Source organism: Limanda limanda, chromosome 19 (assembly GCF_963576545.1).
Source record: "Limanda limanda chromosome 19, fLimLim1.1, whole genome shotgun sequence".
Taxonomy (NCBI): Eukaryota; Metazoa; Chordata; class Actinopteri; order Pleuronectiformes; family Pleuronectidae; genus Limanda; species Limanda limanda.
Window position 1 is genome coordinate 9557741 of NC_083654.1, and position 22713 is coordinate 9580453.

At 43.4% G+C, this 22713-nt stretch overlaps 2 protein-coding genes across 2 annotated transcripts; both read left to right on the forward strand.

The window, feature by feature from the left end:
* The first annotated feature begins 1395 nt into the window (after positions 1-1395).
* hoxa5a (homeobox A5a) lies at positions 1396-2955 on the forward strand. Its single transcript, XM_061092829.1, has 2 exons — positions 1396-2093; positions 2702-2955. The coding sequence occupies exons 1-2, from the start codon at positions 1511-1513 to the stop codon at positions 2950-2952; spliced, it is 834 nt and encodes a 277-aa protein (XP_060948812.1). The 5' UTR covers positions 1396-1510; the 3' UTR covers positions 2953-2955.
* Positions 2956-11809: 8854 nt separating this feature from the next.
* Positions 11810-13838, forward strand: hoxa4a (homeobox A4a). Its single transcript, XM_061093170.1, has 2 exons — positions 11810-12227; positions 12748-13838. Exons 1-2 carry the CDS (start codon positions 11810-11812, stop codon positions 13077-13079), a joined length of 750 nt encoding a protein of 249 aa, XP_060949153.1. The 3' UTR covers positions 13080-13838.
* Positions 13839-22713: the final 8875 nt, after the last annotated feature.

Consider the following 22713-nt stretch of genomic DNA (forward strand, 5'->3'; position numbering starts at 1 on the left):
TTTCTTTTGTAAAATGTATTTTTACTTTTTTAACATTTTTACCGTGCAGATATGTAAATTTGAGATTATATCATTATTTTGTTTTCATACTTCAACAAAACATACAAAAAAAATACATTTTCATTCTATTTTTTCAAATGGAAACGAAGGAATGGACAAACAAAGGGAAGCGTGTTCTTTGCAATGTGAAATAACGCAGATGGCAAAATACAATAAATATATAGGTGTAAAGCTACTTAAAGATTTTTTTTAAACGGACTGTATGTTAAATGTTTTTCACCGTAGACTTTCAAATGTTGGCTTCATCTTAACCGGTAATACTTTCCTTCTAAAATATATATTTATCTTACTTTTTCTTTTGCCTTTTGTTTTTTTATTTTTTATTCCAAAGTTGCATTAAATGCTCCTTGCTATTCAAAGGTCTATAAAAAGAAATCACTTGTTATTCATGGTCTTGAGATGGTTTCTCATAAAAGTACACAAAACAAGAGCTGCAACGCACAATAGTGACTGTATAAAAGTCACCATGACAAAAGATTCGCCGTTAAATCAGACCGAAATGGCGGCGGGTTACGCGCAGAAGACGTGCAATATCCCTTAATGTCTGGTATTCGGCATCGTTAGATTTTAACCATGTTGTATAGACAGTAAAATATGTTGCTTGTTAATATATAGCTCATATTCACAGATATTCATTTTTAATAGTGACACAGACGACAGGCCTCAATCGTCTCTGTGGCGTCGTTCGATTATGTGATGTGACGCTTTTATATTTCTCCAAAACGTTTCTTCATAACTCTCATATGTGTGTTTGTTCGTTTGTCTTACGATTATAAGAAAGAAATGGTGAAAGCGCTGCGCACTTTACAACGGGCCTTTATTCTATTAACTGTACAGACTGTGCGCACCCATCGCCCATCATAACATGCAGAACAGATCCCGATCGAGTTATTCCTGCACACTGTCCTCGCAAAGATTGCACTCTCAGCATGTCACTTGTTGTATTGTTTAGGAGCCCGTTGGTTTTTGCCGCAATGGTCGTTAACCTCTGGATGACCCCGTGCGGAGCCTACGCCTCGGAGAGCGCCGCAGACCTGCAGTGCAGCAGTTTGGCCAGAGGATGGCGCACCACGACAATTCAAGACACCCGAGCCGCGGCTGTGTGCCTGCCCTAGCCACGAGCGCACGGAGGCGCGCCTACTCCACATCCCACCCAGTATTTCCTGCGTGCACGAGTTTACCTCTCGAGGTCACCAAGCAGGATTTACGACTGGTCAACAAAAGCACGTGATTCTCTGCCGTACCCCATATTTGGGTGCCTACGTAAGAGAGAATCAAGTCCATGTCCCACTCATTTCCATAATTCATCATAAATTGTGCAAGGGTGCTATAGGACGCGCTAAACCATAAGAGCCACAAATCAAGCACACGGGTTTATGCTATTTTACCTGCAAATAATAAAACAACAACCGCAAATCCTGCAACGAGCAAACGGTGGAATTGTCAACAAATGAGCTCCTATTTTGTGAACTCATTCTGCGGTCGCTATCCCAATGGCGCGGACTTCCAGTTACATAATTATGGAGACCATAGTACGGGAAACGAGCAATACAGGGACTCCACAGCCATGCACTCCAGCAGGTACGGCTATGGCTACAACGGGATGGACCTAACAGTGGGACGCGCCGGTGACGGACACTTTGGAGGCGACGAGCGCACACAGGGCTACTCCCCGAGTCACTCAGCGGCGACGACAGCCTCCGTGGAGCCGGTCAGGTACACCCAGTCCAGCGGCAGCACCGGGACCTCGTCTCTGTCTCCCCCACCTGACCCACTTCCGTGCTCCTCGGTCGCCACCTCGTCTCCCGCCACCGAGACGCATTCTCAACAGAGAGCCGTGAAGAACTCCATAACGACCCCGTGCTCGAGCTCGAACGCGGGCACGCTGCTGCACGGCCGGGACTGTGCGTCCAAAGCTTCCCCCCTGGACGACGAGAAGCCCGCGGGGAGCGCACCGACAGCTCCTCAGAATGTCACCGACTCGTCCCAGCCGCAGATTTATCCGTGGATGAGGAAACTACACATAAATCACGGTAAACTGCTTTTTATGAAACTACCTTACATTGATTCCAGAGACCTGGCGTTGGGTGAATGTTTAGAAAAGCAGGATTCACGTTGGAATGTTATTCTGGTCCTTGGTACCAAACACGATTAACCTGATCATTTAAAGATAGCATCAATAAGTGTAATTTGTTATTAGGAGGAAGTTGCGCCATATATGCGATTCTCACCTGTTTTTGTGTGATCACTACAGTCAACACAGCTACGGGACTGTTTTGTAACATAACTTGACATCAAAATGTGTTGAATGTATTGGATATGTGCAGAATGCGCGCATTTGTTTGTTATATTTGAATTGCCAAAATACCAAATGTGTCCGCCTTGCACTGAGCTAATTCCTTTACGCGAGGTGCCATTGTAAATGTGTGTGTATTTAACATTGCTATTTAATCTTTGAAATAAGTTTGAATAGTGTTAAACACCTTTTAAAACTTTATTGTGGGCCAACTTGTAATCCTTTTCAGTACTGGCCAATATTAAAAAAAATTTAATTGCGAAATAACAAAAGAAAAAGTTGTTTCTTTTTGTGATCATCTATTTATATATCACTTTTGTTTTTTCCACTTTCTTATTCCACAAGATTTGGCAGGACCCGAGGGGAAGAGAGCCCGGACTGCATACACTCGCTATCAGACCCTGGAGCTGGAGAAGGAGTTCCACTTCAACCGCTACCTGACCCGCAGGCGGAGGATCGAGATAGCCCATGCCCTCTGCCTCTCAGAGAGACAGATCAAAATCTGGTTTCAGAACCGCAGGATGAAGTGGAAGAAGGACAACAAGCTGAAGAGCATGAGCATGGCGGCGGCGGGCGGGGGAGGCTACAGGCCCTGATATCCAGTTCCTGCAGCCCTGATAACGAGCACTAAGAAAAAAGAATTTAAAAAAAACTAAGATTGTCAGGTCAAAAAAAAGTGCAGAGACTTGTTGACGGGCAGACTGCGGGACAGGGGACACCCCACACAGCCCCACTGTATGTCCAACACCAGTCCCATTATATTCCTTAATATTATTTCCCCTTTTTATTCCCAGCGTGGTAATGCTTATGTGCGAAAAGAAAAAAAATGCATTATGTACAGTTCTGTCTAGATTTAGAAAGGAAAAAAAAGCAACAATAAATGTTTGTTTAAATTATTTCTTGTTTGTTCAGACTGAAAAAAATCTAAAAAATACAAAAAAAGCCTGATATCCTACCTACCATCCTACCTAGCGCAAATAAATCCAGTCAAAGTTGTGTGAGCATTCAGAGCAACAACAGCCTCTAATAAAAAAGAGGGATAAGGGTTGAGCTGCCTTTGTGTTTAGCCTTCGATTTCTATGTATGTACTGTATATGTATGTATTTATTTGTTCGATGTGTTGTCCCTTCTTGTCTGACAAACTTGCTTCCAAAAGTAGAGCCAGCAGAGTACGTATATAAGCCTTGTGTGGTCATTGTGTGCGTTGTGAAACACATGTATGGACAGAGGCGCAGACTCAGTCTTGTGTGTACAGTAGCCGTGCCTTCTATCTTTTATTTTTTATTTTTTTTATTTTTTCGTTTTGCAAGAGCTGCTGTTTGCGTTGTTCACCTGGGCGCAACATCTTAGTTAAAAAAGAAAAGTGTTAAGTCTTTGTTTGGTAGCAGTTTTTTATGTGGAGGGTCCCACGGTAAATTCCATTGCCTATGTGTATAACTCCATCGTGATAAAGCTTTTTTGTAAATGTTTTTCAAAGACTGGAAGTCAAGAATATACTATAATAATAATAAAGATGATGATGATGATGATGATGATGATGGTCATTATAATAAACTTTCTACTGGAACGGCAACATCACAGTGAGTCCAGGTTTTTGTAAAAGAAAAAAACATGTATGAGAGCTGTTTGCGCATTGCCACGACGAGAGAGAGAAGAGCTCCACTTTTGTCCAAAAGTCCTGCTGGCCACTTGTGTGAGCTGTCAGAAATTGTCCCTCAAGTTAATCCTTGCTCGAGCTCAACAGGTCTCCTCATTGATTGAAAAGCTTCTAGTTTTACTCACCTTTCTGTGGAGCTGGGGGGCTTTTTCAGGGGGTCCTTGGCCACTGACTGGCTCCAGGGGCCCGGGCGTCCCCTTTGCGCACGGACTGGGCTATTCCAGGGGAATCAGCTCGACTTTTCACGCTGTAAACTTTATTAGGGCCGATTCTGGCTCTCTGACATTTGGGTGCTAAATGAATGGGGGGTTTTGTCTATGAATTAGATCGTAAAAATCATCCAGAGCGCGGCCAGATAGGCTCACTGGCCATAAACGGTCACGTGGTGGCCATTAAAGTAAGTTTTATGGTTTTGGGGAGTTGACAGTATATTGCACATAACATATAATCGCAGTGACGGCGAGGCTTCGTCTGACTCTCTCTTTGCAGGCTGTAAGTGTTACTTGACCGATACAGACCTTCTCATTTGCTCAGTATGGACCGGACGCTGCCCAGGATGAGCGCCACGTCTCTGGGTAAGTTTCTGTGGACTATCCGGTAGCTTGAGAACAGCCAGCCTGCGTTAAACAGCCGTATTATTGTATTCGCTCCCTCTATCCGTCCCTATTAGTCCATTACACTAATTTGTCAGTTGTGCAGTGCTGAATACTGGTCTCGGCAGATGTTGCGCAGGGTTGGGTCCGGCTCATGGCTATTTAATTGCTTCCTTCCCCGTGTAACTTGTTTCCCTCCATCTGTGGTGTAACTCATAATCCATTTTTACATGTTGGATAATTATCTCTGTGTCCATTTCCACCCCCACAAACTTCGAGTTGTTGTCGTTTTATTACGTTGGAGAATTCACAGACCGTGAGCCAGAAAGTTTCCAGGAGGGGTTTGTGTGTGCGGAGTGTGTAGCTTCTCCTTGATCAAGTTAAATGCCAATGCAGGCCTTGCAAATTTACAGTTAGATCCGCGTGAATGGCTTCTGTGATGACTTTTTTTAGGAAGTTGCGGGTTAATCCCTAGAAAAAAAAAAAACGAAAAGTTGCATTTGTTGTCTCTGCTGCAGCGCCTGATGCCTGCGCCCCACATGTTGGCACCACGTATGGCTTTGGGACAGGCTGTAAACAGTGTCATGTAAACACAACACGGGAACAAACAACAGCAGGGAGACATCTGAAAAGGAATTCCGTTTTGTGTCCGCCGAGTCGTTTTGTGTTTGGGGTTGAAAAGTTCAGATGACCCCCTCAGAAAGAAGTCACTCTCGCTTTGTGCTGACCTCTTGTCCCGATCAGAGCCAGGTTGAGAGCGGTCACCTCCTCCAGCGGTTAATGGTTCCAATATAATACAAAAAGGACGAAAAGTCGAAAACTTGGACTTTTCTTTTGACCCTTTATGGATTTATCATTTTTTTTGTTTTTCTTGGCCTTTTGCGTCTGTTTTTATGGGAAGGATGTGACTCATTGCGTGTGTTTTTTATCAGAACATTTCAGACTAAATATGCTCAAAGATAACCAAATCATTTGGGAAGGGATGGAGATGTTTTGCAGCCAAATATGAGGAAAACATCCACTCCACCCTTTTTAAGTTACTTTAGACTGTCGAATTTGGAAACATTTTACGCAGCCTTACTGCCAATTTAACCTAAATCTGAACATTAACCTTTGGTGTAAAGGTCCACATCAAAAAATATATATTTCTAACAAATTTCAGTGTTCACTTTTAACTGCAGAACAAACAGAACCCATAACTTGTAATGACTTCTGAGTCTTTTTCGCACCAAAGCTGGAGAGAAGCTCTATTTGAAAGTGAACCACTTTCAGAAGAAATACAGGAAACCAATCCAAAATCTTCTTTGAAACAAACTCAAAAAAAAATCAATGGTTGCATTGTTAGTCAATTCGATCCATCCAAACGACACTGCTGAAAGTCCTCGGTCTTATTGCTTAAACAAACGTTGTGCATTGCTATGTAAAGAGGTCACCAGCCTAACAAAATATGGATTTATATTCTTCCCAGAGAGAATGCGGCTATTTGGAAATTAAAACCTTCGCCAATCTTTCAAAGGGAGAAATTTGGACAGGGCCCCATGTGCGGCGCGCTGCCAGGCGGGGAGAGGGAGGGAGAGGGAGAGGAGCGCTGTGTAGGTTCATCTGGAGGTCAGCCACAGCACCAAGATAAATCTGCATCCTCTCAGAGCCACCAGCAGAGCTCGCTTTAGGCCAAGTTCACTGTCACCCTGCTGTATGGAGAGAGGAGAACCACTCACACATCCACTGCACCGCGCGCACACACACGCCTTCACGCTAATGACAAGTTTGCTTGGCGTTGCCTATAAGCATAATGCGTAAAAATGAATTCACCAAAGGCCTGAGCGCCTGTGGTAACACGCAGCCCTGGAGGAAAGAGGCTGAGCGGAGAACAGAGAGGAGGGAGACTAACTTCGAGTGTTGCCTCCAACAAAGACTTTTGGCTGCTTTGCTTTGCTCTATAACGCTAATGAATGATTTGCATATTTTACGGCCCTATTAGTCTTAAGTGGGAGCCCGTCGGATTGATCATTCCACTGCCTCCTTGGAAACATCACAAAGTCACAATTGCATTTCAGGTCTTGTGCTGGCATCTTCCCACTAATTATGAAATTCGTGGAAGTGATGGCGTCGATGGCGAGAAGGTGTACACTTTGTTGAAATGAATTTTTCATTTCCACAGATCCACAGATCTCTCTGGGCTGGGACTGATGAGAGCGAGATAGCTGCGGGAGAGGAGGAAAAATTGGGGTCAAAAGTTTACGCGCTGAACAAGTCTCCGTCATCTGTTCACTCGGAGCTTGATGCCAGCCTTATAATAGCGATCTTGACTCTCCACACAAAAGAGAGAATAGCTTTGAATTACATATGTGGCACGGTGCACTCCAGGTGAACCCTGGAAGCGCAGTGACCTCGCGTTTGGAACCGGGGGAGGGGGACCCCCTCCGCCCGTCCCAGGCAACAAGATTGAGTGGCTGGCGTTTTATTAGGGCGGTTGATTGGTGAATTTCTTTTGAATAAATTGCATTTGATATGTTTAGGGACGAGGGCAACATTTGCATTTCGAGGATTGATACTCTCGACCCGGTCACAGGGTAATGGGAAGGCCCTGAGCCCCCAAACTGTGCCCCCGGACCCCTTAAAAATCATTTAGCCCCTCTCTTCCTGATAAGCTGAATAGAAGCCCTTTAAGAGAACTGAAATGGCACAGATGTTTTTTGACCCATAGAGAGAAAGCTGGTTTTTCAAATATTTATATATATTTGTGCCAATATGTTTCGTATGCATTGTATTCTTTAAAAGGGCTCTGAAAACGCCAATGGAAAGATTCACTTTTTTTTTGGATTTTAGCTCGATAAAATATAGAACGTTTGGTCGTAGACGTAAGGGAAGAATAAAAAAAAACACAAAAGATGGCTGGTAACAGAAAATTTATTTATTTCCTTTATTTCTGCTTTAAAAACTCAAACGTAAAACCGTCTCCTCAATCCTAAAACGTATTAAGGTCAACTAAACACAGATTCATAAAAAGAAAGACAAAAGAGTAAATAGCAAAACATGGCAACAATTTCTCTTCTGAAAAAAGGCAAATAAAACCAGACTATATTTTCACTTTCGATTTTAGCTTTTTTATATCGCCGTGTTAACATGAAATTGTTGGAAAATAAGCATCTCCCCCAAATCTCCAAAAGTTTATTTGATAAAATTCAACACATTTATAGAAAGTCAGTATTGTACATGTGGCGTCCACACAGAACTATTGTCTGAGCTTTGAAAATGCTACATATTTGACTTAAAATAGCAAATGTACAATAAATCAATTAACATGAATCAGAATTTTACTCTATATAGTCACAAGTTTGTAAGTTAAATTCATAATAAAAAAGGCCGTTATGGAAGACAACAAGGCGACCAAATATATTGCTTAATAGTTTTGACTTAAGTCACAGATCGTAATTTTTGCCATTTTTTATCTTTTTTTATCAACACTCAATATTTCACATATTTCTCTTTTAATAATCATGATATTCACAGTGATCTGGTTGCATAAAGTCTCTTAAAACGCACAGTTTAACTTATTTAAACGTTTGCACACAGTTTCCGCAGCAGCACAGACACATAGATTTCAGTTTTGGGTTTTTTGAAAACACGAGTTGTATAAAAAATAAGACTCGGTGCTTTCAGCTGCAGGAGCCTCCATCCTCAGAGGAAGTTGTCCGTATGCGCTGCATGCGTAAAGAATGGAGCTGCTGTGGTTCACCTCTCCACTGTTCAGTTATAGCCTTGAAGTTTCTCTATATTATGTATCTAATGAAAGTTAGCAGCTGTATAAAACCCAGTGTCCAGTCCTGCATGCTCCACTTCTCCGTGTGCGTATTTGCCGTGCAGCGATAATTAACAGATGTAAAAGGAAAGCTCACACGTGACACTCTGTAAAAAAGGAAAATATTTGATTACCAGTGTTTACCTTTATCATAAATATTTCCATAAAGATATGAAAGGTGTTCTCTAGGCCGAATCCTTGGCTCATCTGGCACGCAGGGAGGATTTTTTTTACGCCGGCCCGTCACGCAGGGGCTGCACACACAGACAGGAGACCTTGTGAGAGCAACATGCAATCTGTCACCATCGTCGCAGCACTTCTCTGATAAACTAAATTTACAGTAAACTGTCAGCATGATGTATTTATCTTAAACAGACCTTCACTGCACAGTGCCTGCTCTGAGAGGGAGCATCGCATCTGGAGTTGTTAACTTATTTTCTCCTCTAATAATAATAATTGAAATGATCCTACACGAGCCTGCAACGGATTCTGTTGAGGAAAACGTGTGTTTAAACTTTGTGAAAATTATTACCATTGCTTCCAGATGCTGCCTTTTATTCCAAGGGTCAATTGGATTGTTATTATCCTATTACATTTTCGAAATAAGCTGCAGTGTTTGAGAGATTTCCAGATGCTTTAATGCGTCTTTACGCACAGCACAGCAGCACGTTGCAGGCCTATGTGAGATAACATAGGTGTTAGGCTTCTTATCTAAAGTGCTTATTTTGTAGCTCTGAATAGCGTTTTTATGATGATGTTTTACTAAACTAAACAGCCTAAATTTAAAGAGAAAAAAGATATATAGTCCACAGCAACAAGTATAGAGAGCAGAACTATTCACGCAAGGCTAAGTTACTGTAAGTGGATAATAGCCTGAATGACCTGGCCCATATTTATACAGGAACTATAATAGAATGGCAGCAGACTGTAAATTTAGATATCATGTGAAGACGTCTTACCGCTGACATTATGTTGACATATTGCCTCTCAGGTGGTCTCTCGGCCATACGGATACACTGGATATATGGTTGAAAGTACATCATCTGCCATTTACAATGAGTTACGTTGGCTGTAAGATACACAAGACAGCGGCAGCAGCAGCTCTGCCTCACAGCAACACTGTGCTCACATGGAAAAAGAAAATCATTTTTTAGCAGAGCAAAATGGGGCCCTTCCTTTTGGCTGCTGCATGAAATAAGATTCCACCTGTTTTTAGTCTTCGGCATCAGCACATCCAAAAAATAGAAATTCTGAGAATGTGAAAGAGAAAAAAAAAGAAATGTGCTGAATGTTAAATATGTGAGTTGCCTGTTCCTGTTTAGAAGACAACCACTCTCCATTTCGCCCTCGTAGCTCGAAGTGGGATTCTTTCTTTATAGTTGTTGGTCTTTTTGCGCATTTTAAAATTCCTCTGGGGACCATCCTGGGTGCTGACCCCTCGCTAAGTGCTCCCCAACAGACCCCGCAGAACTGAAGTCCAAGTCCGGGGTGAATCCCAGGTCACCGCGTCTAACAGATATGAAAATGTCGCCTCTTTGGAAAAGAGGGGGCACGCCTTGTTGTTTAACAAAGACTGTCAATGGGCAAGATTAATCAGAAACAAAATGGAAACGGTGTCACTTTGGGGTCAGGCAGAAGTTATCTCTGTTTAGGGGAGCGAATAGAATAGGGGAGGACCAGGAGGAGAAGTGAGAAGGGAAAAAAAGAACTGGAGAAAAGAAAAAAGAAAGCTTTCAATATTTCCGAAGTTTGGCCTCTTGTTTCTCCATGCAGAGGCCTTGTTGACGTGGACAGTGTGGATCAGCTGCCGCATCTTCGGGGGACGCACATACAGTGTGACACCTCGGACATGGAGACGAAACATCCGGACCTGGACGTGAGGGCAGATGGCGCAGAGCACGGTCAGACACATTTACATTTATTTTCTCCTCTTCATAAACATGTACTCACAAAAATTCTGAAAATTTGACTTTTTAAAATTATGTTTAGATATATTTGAGCCAAACATAGGTGGAAAGCGAGTTTTTCGGGGGAATTTCGCCATAAAATAATATTTAAAAATAACCTAATTGTGACTTTGGGTGACTATTACTATAGAGCGTGTATTTTACACTGCTATGGCACATGACAGTTTGCATGATGTTTACAGTAAAGTTTTGCTGCAGGAGATTCTCGTATCCAACATGTTGCAACATTTGTGTGGTCATGCTGAGAAAAGTTGTTGGAAAATGTTTCTTGTATATTTTAGATTATATTCAGATGTAGATGATTTAATTATATAGGGAGGTGTGTGCTGTGTGTGTGTGTGTGTGTGTGTGTGTGTGTGTGGGGGGGGGTGGTTGTGGCTGGCATCTCTTTTTATAAATACTCTGCTCGTTGGTTTAAAATAAAACCTCACGGTTTGTTTGGGCTTCTGGCTTTTCACGCAGGATCCATGTCTGCGATGTGTTGGTCCAGTGTTTGCATGAGCTTGTCATTTGCAGTGAACACAGCACAACTGATTAACACGGCCGTGCGCCCTGTGTCAGATGAGTTCAGTGCGGTGTTAGAAGACCAAACAGAGGCCAGAGATGGTTTGGAATTGTTGCCATGTCCTGGTTAATTAGAAAATCTGTCTTTTCATTCTTTGAAATCAGCTGTTCTTACATTGGTGAACACGATGGGAACTGAACATGTGCCTTGTTCTCGAGCACCGCCGTGCGTCTTGTGGTTCTGTTGTTCATAAGCGAGACATAACCAGGTTTCACTGATGCACAGGTCATGTGTTTTATATGCAGGCTCGAATGTCCGCAGAGCTGCGGCTCGTCAGTGCTCTGGCAGGAAGCTTGTGCACTCACTGTTCTCCTCGTTACATCATTTGGATATTCTTATATTGTGCATTTCCACTTTTTGTTGTTGCATAAGCCTGTTTTTTTGTATTCGTGTCTTCATCTTTTTTATTGGGATGCGTCACATTTGACACTAAAAACCTCAGGTTAGTGTCACAGACTGTCAGAAACAGTCTTTTGTTTGTGAAATCTGTATTTTCTCCGGGCTGCATTTTCATGTTCACCTTCGATTTCCGAGGAGGCGGATTTTTTTTTTCTTCCACATGCAGGAGAGCCTCACCCACATAAGTTTGGCCTCATGCAGTAAACAAGCTAGTTGATTGGTTTTGCTTTATATACTGTGATTTAATAAGGAAAACACCAACGTAAGCCAGTCCGACCAGCGCTGGTGGTACCAATGCCATGCTTTCCATTGGTTCCTGTTTACATGATGCCCACAGGACACGCTGTGATTGGTGGCGCCTCACACGTGACCAGGCAACTTTGTACATTTGACAGGGAGTAGGAGGGTTTTGTGGAGATCAGAAAAACGACAGCGCGATAAAAATTAGTATTGTTGCACTTCACAAATTAATGACCATGAGTTCCTACTTGATAAACTCCAACTATATCGAGCCGTCCTTTCCTCCATGCGACGAATACCAGCAGAGCGGATACATCCCCAATCCCGGTGATTACTACGAGCGGCCAAAGGATACGGGCTTCCCCCATCACGACGAGCCATCCTATCCGAGGTCAAACTACACGGAATCGGGATACGACTACGCGAACGTCCCCGCCACCGGACTCGATGATTTCGGCGACGGGCACCACGCACCGCCGCAGCCGGTTCCACAGAGCCACGGTCCTCGCCTCGCCGCGGCCCCAGACGGTGGCGCAGGAGCAAATGCCAGCAAAGACTGCAGCCTTGCCACTGAGGTATATCCCGGCGTAGCGAAGGGCAAGGAGCCGGTGGTCTATCCCTGGATGAAAAAGGTCCACGTTAACAACGGTGAGTTATCGTCATGTTTAAACAGCAGAACCACTGAGAAACAACCGCTGGAACACACGCCAGCCCATTGAGGCAGCACTAGTAGCAGCCCATACAGCAATTTACGACTATCGAGCAGCAGGGTCGGTAATTAAGGACCCTCGTAAATTTTATTGCCTATGTTCGTCTGTCGGGGCCATGTGCCTTTGTTGCGTTTTAACCCAAACTACCTCCGCCACTGGAGCCGAGCCAAACTGTAATATCCAACCCCGCTGTTTTGTTAATCATTTCTACGCTTAATCTGTCCCTGGATGCGGATGCTTGTGCACTCGGCATCTCCACATTTAAGGTCATGTTCGTAAACTGAAACAGGACCGAATAGAATAAACAGAGCGGCTGCTATTGCACACTGAATCCACAAATATTTTGTTTTTTTTCACCGCTTTATGCGTCCAGTGGAGGAACTATATTGGTTTGGAATTAACGCCAGCATATAACACCTGCTTGCTTGCCTATGTGTGGCTGTTTTTTCCCCCTCCAGTCAATCCCAATTACACTGGAGGAGTGCCCAAGAGGTCCCGCACTGCCTACACCCGCCAGCAGGCTCTGGAGCTGGAGAAGGAGTTCCATTTCAACCGGTACCTGACCCGGCGCAGGCGGGTGGAGATTGCGCACACTATGTGTCTGTCTGAGCGCCAGGTCAAGATCTGGTTTCAGAACCGGAGGATGAAGTGGAAGAAGGAGCACAAGCTCCCCAACACCAAGATCCGCTCCTCCACCTCGGCCTCAGCCTCGGGGCCCCAGCAACAGCAGCAGCAGCAGATCAAAACAGGCCAGCAGCTTGTCCCCACGCCGTGCACCGCAGGTCTATAGTGCATGAACGCACCCCACCCCACAAAAACCCAATCCAGACTGAGATGGCAAATAACACAAGTGGGATTTGTTGGACCAATTCTCAGTATTTTACACACATGGTGTTCTCTCTTTCACCGTGCCTCTGCCATTGGGCCCCTGTCACGTCCTTTGTACCCTTTCCCTCTCCGCTCGTCCTCGCCCTCTTCATATAAGCTTGAAATTCACCTTTAAATGCCACGGTGGCAACTGAAGTGTTTATATATTTGTGTATTATTATGAAAGAAGGATTACGCACACTCAGACATAGGACTTGGATCAAAAATGTACCGTTACAGTTAAAATTGAGTGAGGTAAAAGTACGTTCGAGCTCATTTTTATATGTTCCTTTTTTGAATATTGTTTTTTTTTCAGTTTTGTATTATTGCTCATGGAAAGTTCTAATATACTTGAAAGATATTTAGCGAGAATCTATAGATGCCTGTTTAGAAAACCAGGCGGCTGTTTTAGAGGTATGGCATCAGCCAGAGTAACAGTGTAGTTTGTGTGTCTGAGTGGATTGGTTTACTGTTGAATGTAGTCCAGGTGACTTTCACATTTAATGTACATAGACAAATCATAATGAAGGCACAATAAGAAAAGCATTTCGTCGACTAGAATTCCGTTCGTTGGTGTCGTGAGGTGTAGTTTTATTTGTGCTAGTGCGTCCCATGTTGTGTTGTTGTTCTAAACTGTGAATATTTGTATGTGTTGTCTCAGTAATGACCGTTGTGATGTAGATTAGTGTAGGATCAAATTGTCCTTGTGAAATAAATATGTACTTCACATATAAATCTGACGTGACTTTGAAATATTTTGTAACTGCCCATACTGGTTTGATTCGGGCGAAACATGCTCTGTTAAAGCCGTGCGTAAAAGTCTAAGATTTGGTGTATATCTTTTTAATGTACTCCCAATTTTTGGAATAGAAATCTCAAACCAAAAAAAATATTATTTTCATGCTGTTTATTCTCATTCACGGACTGACTTTTAAAATCGTATTTGAAACGCGATTTGAGCATTTCAATCACTTGTCCAGTGTTTGGAGACGCGTGCGTAAAACTAATGGCGTGTCTGAACATTGGATAATTTACTGAGCAACACTTCTATGGAGAAAATTCTCCATAGATCTTTTTTGACGCCATCTGACTGTAATAAAAGACAATAAGAGTTTATGGTATTTGCGGAGAAGATTAATTTGGTAATCCGGCCGCAAGGTTGCACAGTTTCTTCTAAACACACATTTGTACTTAGAGAGAAAAACCTTAATATATTCAGGTTATGAGTATGTGCCGTCTTATTAGAATTACTTGAATTACAGATTTTTTTATGTCGGGCTCTTCGAAGTAATGTATGCCTTTGGGTATAATACATCCCATAAAAAGTACTCATCCACCATATTTTGAGTATTTCAATGCTCATATGGCTGAAATCCGTAAAATGTGCACCGTTCTCATGCGCATTTTCATGGATGCAAACTAAGTAGGGGTATCATGTGTCAACTGTTGGATCCTCGTGTTATAGGCTTTGCTAATGTCACGAATATTAAAGAAAACCCCAAATAGTTAAATATATCCGGACACACGTATTGTTCTTATGCGGCCATTATGGTGATCTCAGCCAACCTCAGTGCACCAGAGTGTGAGTGTTGGTCACTACCTGCTACATCCAAACAATAGAGAGTTCAACCAGGGGACACAGCCAGCTCTGGCCAATCACCGGCCCGGAGCACTTCTTCTGACCCCTGACCTCTCGACACACACAATGTTCAGACCATACATCAGCACCGAGACGTCCGCGAGCCTTTTTTTCTTCTCATTTCAGATTTTGCCCAGAGACAGCACGGAAACAAAAACGGTGTTTAGCTGTGAATCCAAGCCATGAATTTCCCCAAAATTTGCCTTAGAGACAGCTCTTCTGCAATCCATCACAGAAACACCCCTGTCAGGCCGCGCACAGAGGGCAGATATGAGCACAGACATGCTGGTATTGTGCATGTAATCTACTAAGGCTCTTAGTCTGCTGTAGCAACGATGGTGTCTTACTAACAATTACGTCAGTTATTGTGTAATAAATGGACCGACTATTTATTGGTAAATTTGATCAAATGTACATTCACCAGAATACGCAATGTAAAATCCACATATTCACATAATCTGCTTCTTCTTTTTTGGGGATTTTTTTAAAGTACATCACTCAGTTGTTAAACATACACCTCTGTAGAACCTGAACAAAACGAAGATGACAAGATATCCCGCAGAAATGTTGCAGCACGCTTCTGTAAAACCTCGTCAGCTCTGTGCAGCCCTGCCTGCAGCCATGGAAGCTCTGCGGAAGATGGCGTTGAAGCTGATTGGCACTGCAGACTCCGAGAAGTCCCAACTAGCTAAATTACAGATTTGGAGTCATTTGATTCGCGAATAGAGGTCACTTCCAAAGTACTGAAATTTTAATTCGCCCGTCCACGTGACTTGCTGAATAATGAATACCCCGGGGGTCAGAAATAGATCAGAAAATCTGCCTTATTTTCATTTGAAGTGATCCTCTGCAGGGTGCGAGTCAGAGCTCTTCTCCCCTGACACCACTCTGTCTGCTGGGCACGCACTACCATGGCTTGTGAGTAGATTTGAAAGATATGTCTTTGCCATTAGTTTTGTGATCTTATAAAATATAAAATCTCCCGGAAGTTAAGTTGTTTCATTATCTTTCATATCACATTTGTATTGTTGATGTCAATTGCAAAATGTATTTTAAAATGATATGTTATTTGTATTTTGTAAGGTCGTTGAATTTGGGATTTTCCCATATCTGATAATCACAGTTTGATTGCCAAACATTTACGACATTACAATGTGATCATATTGGTGTTCAACTGTATCATATTGAACATTTTCGAAAATATGATGCATGATAGCAGGTCCAATTTCTCAAGAGTTATTAATCCTTTGAATCAAAGCAACAAGTAAGATGCTAAAACTATTTAAAAAACTAAATGTGCAAATTAAAAAATTCAAATCAAAAAGAAGAGATATGTCTACATTAAATGTAGCCGTAGTGTTAAAATGTTGTATGGTCCTATAGTAATAAGTCTGCATTCGTGTTGAATGGTTGATTTTTTTCAGGGATGTAACAAAAAGCCTAAGAACTGTCTCCCCGAATTTTGACTGTGGTTATTCATCCCTTTTTATTTTCATAAATGGTAGAAAAGGTGGTTAAACGACAGTGACAATGCAAAGGGCTGATTTGTTGCTTCTAAAAGTTGTCAGGACAACTCAGCATGAAAGAGCCTTTCATTAGAGTCAACACAATGGTCAATTTAGACACAGGTTAAACATTAACAAAGCTCTTAGGGTGAGTAAAATATGTAGGCTATCATTATAAATATTACTATTAGTATTATTTTTGACCTGTTTTGCACTTACCTCCAAAATTGAAACGGCAGCTATTGCACAAAAAAAGTTTTCTAGGCTATATTATCAGGAAACATTTTCAGTTAGAATGAGCCTGTGAGTTCAACATGAAAATCAAATAGCTTTATTACAACCAACTATAAAAGCACAGATCTCCAGTCCCATAATCCGCCCCAGTGCTGCTCTGCGTCCATGAGAGATGGCTCCTATCTGCTTAAGGCGTTGAATTTCGCATTAGCCTTGATGTTGGCCGGTGTAAACCTCGCAGAAAGAGTTATCTTCGGCTGAGTGTATCGGTAACCCAAGCCTGGCTGTTAAGAGCTCCGAGTGTCAACATTGTGGGAAGATATGGACCGCCGACTGGCCAACATCCAGAGGTCTGCGCCTCGTACTCCTCTGCGCTGACAGTGATAAGGAGCCTTGATTTGTGTGAATACCTCTGAAACATTTGTTTAATGCTAAAATAGATTAGATTTAAAACATGATCAATCAACTTCTACATTCGTGCAAAAAGCAATTCTGTAAAAAAAAAAAAAAGTTAGGCAAAATGTGAAAAAGTTAGTCTGAGGGCCTCTGGTTTAGATCACCCACTCGACTGTGTGTGCCTCTGCCCGGGTCAGGGGAGAGTTCAGGTGCGGTGGCGAAAGGCAAGGTTGGATGAGGCTCCAGTGCACGGTCAGGTCGAGCCCAGTAATCCCAGTGACAGCCTCCACCTGTAGGAGGACAAAGAGGGAACAAAATAACGTATTTAACAAACATGCATTCTCTTTCACAAACAAGAAACAATCTTCTTTTCATAACCGTCATGCGTGAAAAAAGCTGTGCGTAAAAGTTCACTTTTAATCCTCAACATTTTACATTCCTCCTCTTCGGTTTGGTCAGTGTTAAAGGTGAATTAATGAGAGCTGGTGCTGCTTCTGTTCCCGTCTTTAAAAGTTTACCGCTCAAGTTGTAGTTTGAGAGGACAAAGGCTGATGTGGGAGTGGGATGCCGTCCATGTCCGCCCCGAATGATTAATAGTTGTGTTGGGATTTTTCCACGCCCGCTGCTCGGCGTTGACGGAAAACAAGCGCCAAACGGTGCCGAAAAACAGAGGAGCTCTTCCGGGGGCTCTGGCTTTTGGCAAAACCTAGAAAGGTTGCAGCCAGATTTATTCCACGACGCACGCGTGCCACACTCTTTGGATAAGACGTTTGTTTAAAGTTATAGTGGCCAAGATAGTGGCTTAGTCGGCACTTTTGCCACACGATCCTGCTCCTCCCATATGCAAAAGCTGCAAAAATCAACCTTCGCGTAAACCTGTGATTTCTACCATCACTCACTTGGTCATAGGAAACGCGTAAGTGCATGTTAGGTCTAATGGGGGTCCCTGTTCTGATCAGCGGGGTCGAGCAGCCACTCTTTGGTTACCTCACCTCCACTTTCCGCCCACTGCTGACTGACACGCACCCCTCACGACCACCGGGACTCACAGCCTCCTTATGTTGGACAGGTAAACGTGTGACGTTTTGTTCCACTTTAGCCAGCAGCATGCAGGCTTGTGCTGATGGAGAGGCAGGCGCTGACTAAGTGATACCACAGCCCAAGTCTGACCATGAGAGCGGGGGGCGATATTGAGTTGAGCAGTGTGTAATGCACTCTGCAACCCCGGCTGTGCAATAGTGAGAAATGAGAGAGGGAGAGCTTTATTGGTGTGATGAGTAATCACGATGCCATCCTCAAATGGTGTTTTGTAGGGAAAGCCTCCTCGTTCTCACATAGTGCGAATTGTCACGCTGCAGTGCAAAACACTTTGGGTTGTAGCCTGGCTCCGAGCCGTGGCTGCACTTGAAATCGGGGATAATACAGCAGGATTAGCTCTTTCAGCCGCTAACAGGCTCCAAATATATGGCACTTAAAACCTGACAGAGCAGTCCTTCCCTCTGAATGGGCGACACGTGGAAAAAGCTGCTTCTCTGCGAGAGCCGCGCTCCTCTGCCAGATCCATCGCACTGTCACACAGCCCCTCTCTTTTCTCTCCCTCCAAACTGATCCGCTTCTCCTCGGGGGCAACGACTGCCTCCATTAATGATTCACGGGCTCAAATAAAGGGATTTAAGTTGACGTTGCGTCACGTGAGCGCGGCGCATAATACTGCGCGGTGTGTTATGGCACGGGGAAGAAAACCGGAGCCCCGGTCTGGCCATATGATGCTGATTATATGCGGGTTACCCCCACTTTCCGTGAGGAGAGTCCGGGCCGTGTAGTTTGTTTGTCGAGGGGGAGAAAAAAGAAAAGAGGAGGCAGACTGAAAAGACAGAGGATCCCGGGTTTGTGGATGTATTATACTGCTGTCACGGACGGATATGTTTTTCCACGCGGACAGAGTCAGAGCCCGAGCTTTGGGAGGATGGATTTTATTTTGAGGTATTTCCGCCGATTGTTCATTACTGTCGTGAGTTATTGCCGCGAGAGGCAGAGGTCAGTAAAAGGGTCCAGGGGTTTCTTGCAGGGCTACCAAATAAACAGGTAGCAAAAAAGCTATACCCATGTAAAAGACACAGGGATTTGTTCCATTTTGTAATTCAAATAAATCTGCTTTTGGCTCAATATTTCAGTTCTGATATCTTTCACGCTACAATTTGGGATAAACAGGCCCGTGTAACCGTTTGTAAATAAAGCGGCCATTTAAATATCCAAGGAAAACCCAAACAAAGCAAGCGGCCGCTCCAAGGTGCAACCTGTCCTATAAAAAAAACAAAATCTTCTGTCTTTTACGCGTGTATTTTATTTTTTTTTTGTGCGTAAAATGGTACATCAAGATGAGCTCCATGAGACGTAGTGGAAAGCGGAGGGGTTGTGTCGCTCCGCCGGGGAAACGAGGATATAATGGAAGACAGAGTGCCATCCAGGACCGCGCGGCCGCGCCGGGGTCACGGCGCTCCAGCTTGATTTATGGGCACGGGGACTTGGGGAAGATGGTGCAGGAGAGCTAATGACTATTCGATCAGTTTGTGGGGAAAATGCTCAGCAGCCAGCAGGGAAACAACAAACTCGTTATTTGCATAGACCCATTTTTATGTTTTAGTGATAGTGCCGCAATGCTTGGCCGAGATGTTGTTCTTGTCCCAGAATAGTCTTCATTTAAGGCTTTAATTCATGCGTTTTGTTCATTAGTATTTCATAATCTCGTGTTTCTTATGGATGGAATTATTCTGGGTGATATTTGAGGGATTTAGATTTTACGGTTTCAATAAGCTGAAAATGTTTTTATTACAAAAATGCAGCGTATTGTTAAACAGAGAATTTGATCAAATTACAATGCAATTTTAATAATGCATGCAACGAATTTGATCAGATTTAGCTCTGGTGTCTTTGTGCACCATTTAAACACATGCAGGGCCCAAACATTTACGCACAATAACATCAGCTTCACTATTTATATCTACAATGTATACCTCGGCATATACAAGGATCGCTTACTTGAAAATAATATTCACAATGATATAATTTACAAAATACGTTTTAAACAATGATGTTTTCTTCTACTCCTCATTGCAGAAATCCAGCCGAGTGAATTCAGGCCATCGCAAGGTCTCCGAGACACCTTGAGCCGCCTTCGGTAAGTCCATATATCTTTATTGATTTGTGTTATGAATGCTCAATGGTGATATCCTTATTCAATCTCTAATAAGTACCACACACGCCCACAGCAGCTCTCAGAGAGGCAGCGCGTGGCTCGTAAGGTTTCCTTGCAGCAGCGATACGACCAGGCCGTGCGCAATAATTCCTTCTCCTCCACTTGTCTTTGTGGTGTAATTTGTCACTATAAAAGTGACGAGGGGAATCGCAGCTCTTGGAGCGCTGCCTCGCTCCCTTCAAAAACTACTTTCTGTGAAAGCCATCTGCTTGTGGCCGCTATAGTTTACTCCACTGAAGTTTAGAAAATGTTTGTGTCTTTCATCGGCATTGGAGATTTCTTTTTTTTTCCCACGTCGCTTTTTTTTTGTTGCATTATTACGCACAGCAGATGCAGCAACAAACCCTCCACCTCGCTGACATTTAACCTCCTGCTCAGGGCCAAATTAAAGAGAGAGGCGAATCAGCATTTTAGGAAAACACAAAGAAGTAAATAATTATACAATGTTGACTGCTCTGGTTGGGAAAAGAAAAAGCCGAGTTGGCTAAAAAAAAAATCCTCACGCGTGGATTTTGGTCCCACTCACCCTCCCACGCCGTCCGTGCATGTGTTCTACCTTGTTTTAAATAGTGCCTTGAAAGCAGCAGAGAAGCTGCAGCTCTGGACTTGTTTACAGCCTCAGGAAGCTGAGAGGACATAAATCTAATTTTTTTCCTTCTTTGATTTTTTTTCCCTTTTGGCTGTTAAAGGCCGCCTCGCCATGCAGAGGGATTCCCTCTGCTGCCGGCTCTCTGCTCCCCTGCTCCAGGCTGCATGTCTCCCGCTTTGCCTCTTGGTGATGAAACTTCTTCACACCCTGCTCCTCGTGGGGGTTTTCCCTTGATATACTTCAACACGGACATGATCTGAGGTTGTTATGCTTTGTAATATCTAAAAAAGATATATAACAGATAAAAGTTGTATTCACCACACCAGAAGCCATGCAGATAGTGGGACACGGGGCGAGGGGATGAACACGACGAGAGCGTCCTATAGCCTGTGCTTAAAGATTTGAGGAATAAATGCAAAATCTGCGGGTTAATGATTAAGCTGTTGATAGAAGCCCTTTATGCTCCATGCAAATGAAAATGCAGCACGGTCAGCGCCTGCTTATTCCTTTGTATTCTCCCTTCTCTCCAACGTCTCATCCACTGGGCTCATAATTCCAGCTGCAGGACGCGGGGTAAATAATAACAAAACAGATTTAAAACACTTATGGGATGGACTTTCATGCTATAAGTACCGATATGTTTTTTCTTGACACACTACCTCATTTGGTTGGGGGAGGAGGAGAGGCAGCCACTTGATTTGAACTGGCTTTCCAAGGCGCTACTTCATTTGCATAATTTTTCTTGTCTATGGTGACGCTCTGGTTCGGGGCAGTTCACTGGTGTCTGCATGGTACTGGTGAAGGATCGCATAGCCCAGCACAGCCCTGGCTGCCTTTAATATTGGTATGAAGCCCTGGCCATTGCTCTATAGCATGACGATAAATTCAATCCTGGGGCCAGATAACTCTTATCTCGCTGACCCGACTGCTCACGCCTGCTTTCGTAATCTCGGTTTACCCATCCACGTCGAGTAAGGAGAGGAAAAAAAGAAAAGGAACAGAGGAAAGGGGTTTCTCTCTGCTCTTCCCTTTTTTTGTTGTGGCTGCTAATGCCTGGTGCATGGCAGGGCGCAGTCTGCTGCTGCTGCTGCTTCACCCAGCCAGCCCTGCCTTTTAAACTTTTTCCCCTGGATTACTGCTTTGATCGATTTCGTCGCTGAATGAGAAAGTATTGCTCGCTGCTGTGCATTCGTCGTCAGAGGATAAGGTAAGCAGGCCAGAAATAGGCTCCCTCGGTTGTAAATGGCGGAGTTTGTGTGTCGTGCGGTGATTTATCACCGTATGACTTAGATCTCGGTTCAGGAAGAGTTCACACACACAGTCAGGCAGCCAGATTTCTCCAGCGTGGAGCAGAGAGCTGCGCGCACACAGCTCGAGTCTGTCTTTTGTCTCTCTTTCTCTTTCCATTTTATGACTATCGCCATGGCGCGTCTGGACATATTCACCGCAGAGCTTTCTGATATCTTTTCCAGGTCATGGGACGGTGGAGACACCTTCTTTCATTCTGCGGTTTAGCTGCGCCCAGGGCTCATTTTTCTAGTGATTTGCTTCTTGTTTTGCTCCCATGCAAAACCCCAGTGGTGTTCGACGGTTTCCTATGACTTCTTTCAGCTCAGTTTATGAAAATACCCTCACAGTCCTTATGTATATAGACATTTATTCTCATATACACTTGGACTGTGAAATTAAAAATAAGTTATTGTTTTATACCATCCTACAGACTAACGTCGTAAATGTTGGGCTCAGGTTTTTACTATCAGACTCAACAGCAGGGCCTTTTAGTTTAAGCAGCTAAAATATGAAGTTTATTGAATACGTTGCAATAACTTTGGATTTGCTTTAATACTTTATATTGCTTAACATAACAGCAAATGTATGTTTTTTATACTGGAAATTGTTCACTTTCTTTCCTAATTTTGCACATTCTTATTATTATCA